The sequence below is a fragment of the Urocitellus parryii genome, chromosome 3 (genome assembly GCF_045843805.1).
Source record: "Urocitellus parryii isolate mUroPar1 chromosome 3, mUroPar1.hap1, whole genome shotgun sequence".
NCBI classification, from domain to species: domain Eukaryota; kingdom Metazoa; phylum Chordata; class Mammalia; order Rodentia; family Sciuridae; genus Urocitellus; species Urocitellus parryii.
In genome coordinates, this window is record NC_135533.1 from 208085312 (window position 1) to 208090869 (window position 5558).

Here is a 5558-nt window from a genome sequence, read left to right on the forward strand (position 1 = left end):
TAAATCTTTTCTTTTACCATATTGAAAAAGGAAGTGAACAGTGAGCTCAGCAATAAGAGGTCCTTGTTCACAATAAAGGGATGGCAAACTAGCCCCACCAGAAGAAGGAGTGGAGGCTTCGGGTAAACCACCCATACCACCCATTTCTCTTCCACAGATTGCAAATACAATGCCTCCATTTAAAATTTAAATATATAAACCCATGTCCAGAGACCTTGAGAAATGCATATTATTGAGGAGGGCCACCCAGCAAAGGGAGGGTATTATGTATTTCTGAGACAGAGCACCTTTTTGATTGCCTTGTTATTATCATAAGCCTCTTTTCTACAGTTATCAGAATTTTAATGAAATTCTCCAATTTATCATTTCTCTATTGAGTTTTGGAGTGATCTTTTTGGGGGGCACGAAATATTTTAAATTTCACTTAATATGTCTTCTTGCTCCCGAGTTTCTTGCCTTTCCAGAATGATTTTATTCACCTGTGAACTGTACACAATGTTTCTCCAGAATTACTGTTTACTTCATTCTGTGTGGTTCATGGGACCCCTGAGAACCACCTTCCTTTTCTTCCAGATACATAGCTGTTCATGCTGGATATTGTGTAGATCTTCAAGCTTTTACTCCTCGGTTCAAAGGCAACCTTGTTGCATGTTCACTGTGCATACATATTGAAGCAGAATTCCTGTCAACAGGCATCTTCTGCATGCCCTAGCATTTGAGGAAGGTACTTTGCTATGTTCTTTAATATCTGGGCACTAGCCGATTTTTCATCATTACATCTTGATAGTGTCAAATGATGTTATTGCATATTTTCTTTCACTTAATGTCTGATGCTTCATTCAATTTTGTCTGATAACACTGTTTTGAAACCACACAATTTAACCTTTCAGTTTTTGTCCATTCTTCAGAACTTTCCTTTTTCTTTAAGTTTGTTGTATATACTGCAGAAATATACACATGCCACTGTGGAAGCAGAAAGTTGAACAAAAATGCTCATTTGGGACTTGCATCTTAATGTCAAATTTATTGCAATATAATAAAAGTGTGTGTGATGTAATGCCCCTTGGAGACAGGCTACCTGCAGGATTTCATTTGGTGCCAAAGGGAGTTGTAAAAGTGCCTGCAGAATATTATAGGGTATGATCTGGAGAGACCTTTGCATGTTGCATGAAGATCACAGTCAGGATGAGGCAGTGTCCAAAGGATTTGTCCAAAGAGTTCCAAAGTAAAAGTCTGAAATAACCCAGAAAATGGAGAAATGGAGAGTCAACAAGAAAATGGAGAAAGGTGTTTGTCTCATCTGCTACTGCCCAGACAATAACCAATCTACCTTTGTCTTTCTGCCTCTGGCTTGGCAAGTCAAATGCCATTTTTTTTTGCATAACATATATAGCCTTTAATGTTTTTAAATTTAAAATTTAAAACATTGAATTTCAAAAATTGATATTTTAAGAGGACACTTTAGTTATAGTTTGAATCTTTTTTTATTTGTTCTTTTTAGACATTCATAACAGTAGAGTACATTGGACATATTACACATTCATGGAGTATAGCTCATTCTAATCAGAATCCCATTCTTGTAGTTGTATAGGATGTGGTGTTAATTCACTACGTTTGTATTCATATACAAACATAGGAAAGTTATGTCCGATTAATTCTACTGTCCTTCCTATTCCCATCCTCTTCCCTTCCCTTCATTCCCCTTTGACTAGTTCAACAAACTTTTATTTTTTATTATGAAACCTGAAAAAACTTGTGCCATAGACTCACAGGGCAGAACAGTGGTTACCAGAGACTGGGGAGGGGAGAATGGGGCAGAAAGGCCAAGAATGATCAGTGGCTATAGTCTGTTGGGTTGGAGGAAGAAGTTTGGGTGAGTTATTTCACAGTAGGGTAAATATCGCTAATGATAATGGTTTATAAACTTTAAAATAGCCAGGAGAGAGGAATTTTAATTTTCTTATTATAATTAAAATATCTGAGATGGTGGATATGCTAAAACCCAGATTTCACCAATATATAATATTTCTGTCTATTAAAACATCTTGTTCCCTCTAACATTCACAGTTATATGCCAATTAAAAGTTAAGAACTTCACTTAACTCATATGAACAATGAATGTGCAGGAACAACAAGTTTTTTCATATTTCATATAAAAATAGCCAATGTGTTGTGTTGTTTTGTATATTTCTTTTTTCATTTTTTTCGTTTATTCTTCCTTTTTTTTTAAAAAACATGGACATTCAGTCTGTGTGTTGGCACCAAGTAGATATTATGTCTGTCCCTTGAGAAGTGTATTTTTGATTTTCTATTACTTTTGCTGGTCCTGGTTGGAATACACCTGGAGCTGGGAGGCAGCCAGAAACAAGAAGCTCTTTTTTCCTAACAAAATCTTAGATACATGGTTTTATCCTTAGAACCAACTAATTTATCTCACTCTGTTTATTGAGCAGAATTTCTTGTTACCTTGAAGGCACAGTAGGAAATCACCTTTCCAAATGGCAGCCCAAAGATAAATGTGTGTGGCAGAATGACAAATGGAGATCTCTGAGGAACCATCCTTTCCTTCTTAGAGAGAAAAATAATTTGCTGTTGACAGCTTGCTGGGCATTCTTTCATTTTAACTAGTGTGACTGAAGGTGAGAAGAACAGGGCATTGACTTGGGTCCAGGACGCCTTGGATCGCAGCATGTTTTTAAGGTGTGTGTGTGTGTGTGTGTGTGTGTGTGTGTGTGTGTGTGCGCGTGCTTGCACTTGTGTGTTTGCTTTTGACTTTAGGGTTTTTAGAGGAAGGAGACCTGAGCTGAGAGTATTTCAGAAGGCGACTCATAACACACAACCCCTAGCATAAGGCCACTGAGAGAAATAAACAAGGTGCTGCCCATTCACAGAAAGCCCAGGAGGTCCTCAAGGAGGAATCTGTGCCTTGTCACCCTGGGACACCAGCTCACGTCCCTCTCCCTCTTGCTCATCCTCCTGCCACTCTGGCTTCCTGGTTGAACTTGAACATCAGGAACAAGCCCCTACCTCAGGCCCTCTGCACTGACCATCCTCATTTTGCCTGACACACGTGTCTGCAGGTGACTCTGTGGCCCCCTCCCTGTCCTTCTGGAGGGCTTACATGCTGTGTCACCTAAGGGCTGATCTTGTCCGAACACCAAGAAGGAAATGACACTCCTGCGGCCCTTGCTCCTTAGGAGCTTCAGTGCACTGACCATCATCAGAATGTGGAAGGATTACTGTTTCCCCAATGAGTATTTGCTCTGACTTCCTTCCGTTATTTCCCCCTCACTGGATTGCAGGGACGCTCAGTTTCTTGGGAGTGACCTATCATTGCCTAGACAGTGCCTGGACCACCATTGTCACTAACTGATATTCCTCAAACACAAGAAAGAGTCAGTCTTTAGTGATCTGTACTGAAGGATCTCTTGGCGAAAGACCGAGACAGTGAGACAGCAACTCCAAATTGGAGGTGGCCAGGGGATCCCCTAAAGAGGAACAAAGCACAGCAGTTAGTCTTGATTGTACACTTCAAAGATCCCCTTCCTTCAGGTTAGTACTGCCTAATTGTGTCAAATGATTTCTCTGTATTTTTTTTCATTAGTCACATTAAATATATGGAGCCAGGCAATGATACACGCATTTCAAAATTTCTACTTCTGGGAATTTCAGAGGACCCCACATTGCAACCCTTCCTCTTTGGGCTGTTTCTGTTTATGTACCTGGTCACTGTACTGGGGAACCTGCTCATCATCGTGGCCACCATCTCAGACTCCCACCTGCACACTCCTATGTACTTCTTCCTTGCCAACCTGTCTTTTGCAGACATCGGCTTCACCTCCACCACCGTCCCAAAGATGCTGGTGAACATCCAGACCCAGAGGAAGGTCATCACCTACACAGGCTGCATTGCCCAGATATTCTTTTTAATACTCTTTTGTGTTTTGGACAACTTCCTCCTGGCTGTGATGGCCTATGACCAGTATGTGGCCATCTGTCCCCCCTTGCACTACATGGTCATTATGAACCACCGGCTCTGTGGTCTGCTGGTGTTGGCTTGCTGGGCCACAACTGCTCTGAATTCCTTATTAGAAACTTTAATGGCCTTGAGGCTGTCCTTCTGCACAGATGTGGAGATCCCACACTTTGTATGTGAACTCAACCAGCTGGTCCTACTTGCCTGTTCTGACACCTTGCCCAATGTCATAGTGATGTATTTTACAGCAGTGTTGCTGGGAGGTGGCCCCTTTGCTGGTATCCTTTACTCTTACTCCAAGATTGTGTCCTCCGTCCGTGCAATCTCATCAACTCAGGGCAAGTACAAAGCCTTCTCCACCTGTGTGTCTCACCTCTCTGTGGTCTCCCTGTTCTACTCTACACTCCTGGGGGTGTACCTCAGCTCTTCCATTACCCAGAACTCACAATCAACAGCAAGAGCCTCAGTGATGTACAGCGTGGTCACTCCCATGCTGAACCCCTTCATCTACAGTCTGAGGAACAAGGACATCATGGGAGCTCTGAGGGGACTCTTCCGAGGGAAGCCATAGAGGAGATATATTCCAAGTCCTGCCTGTGGACACGGGCCTCAGAGACACTGGACCAGACACTGCCTTCTGTTAATTTCCTGGAGTTTCTTTTAATCTCAGTTATGCTAGTGTTTAAGTTAGCTCATTGGGAAAGGCTGTCTTCTCTCTCATTTCACCCATTCTCTCCCTTTTCAGTCCTGCTTTCTCAATGTCCTTCCCCCTCAGTTCAGAAGTGATTTGCAGATTCCCATGAGTCTGCTATCCTGATGAGTTGCAGTGTCCTGTGGAATAATGACACTTTGGCAAGTGAGAATGTTTTCTTTATTTTGTGGAGAAGAAATTATGAGACTACCTTTTATTCAATTTTCTGTCCTGGTTTCTTTCTCAATTGCTACCTTAAATGCTTTTCCTTAACATGTAGAGAACCATACACTGGTGGCCTTATAGTTGACCCTGTGAGGAAGACATGCACAAGAGCTTGTCTCCTGCCCAGTAATGCCTCTGGGAACGAGGATTTGTACATGCAGGTTCTAAGACACCCCTCCTTGAACACACCAGTACACTCTCCCCAGGTTACACACCCATGCTCACTTTCTGATACAGTTTTCTGAAATACATTTGAACAACAAGCTAGTCATGAGTGTTGCTTTTAAATATCAGAGCAAATGGGAAAGAGAAGATAGAGCAGGTTTTTCTGAATTTCTTCAGTTTTGCTGTTCGCATGAAGAAAACTATCCCAAAATAAAGAGTTCAAAACAATGCTGTTCTTTTTATGGTCACATTGGAGTGTATGGTGGAAGTCTTCTGGCTGTTTCCATTTCTTTATGTCTCTCTGATTCCTTTATATGCCCGTGGTGGCTCTTCCATTCAAATATCACCTGGGTGATAATCTCAGATGTGGGGTTCTCTGGATGGAGTTGGAAGCTGGCTATGTGTATCACCCAACTTTGCATCACTGTGACCAAAGTACTCAAGAACTATTTAGAAGAGGAAACGTGTATTTTGGTTCCTGGTTCCAGAAGTTGTGTACAT

General features: G+C 41.7%; 1 protein-coding gene across 1 annotated transcript; it reads left to right on the top strand.

Moving 5' to 3' along the window:
• The first annotated feature begins 3617 nt into the window (after positions 1 to 3617).
• Positions 3618 to 4547, top strand: LOC144253650 (olfactory receptor 7A40-like). Its single transcript, XM_077796041.1, has one exon. It carries the CDS (start codon positions 3618 to 3620, stop codon positions 4545 to 4547), a length of 930 nt encoding a protein of 309 aa, XP_077652167.1.
• Positions 4548 to 5558: the final 1011 nt, after the last annotated feature.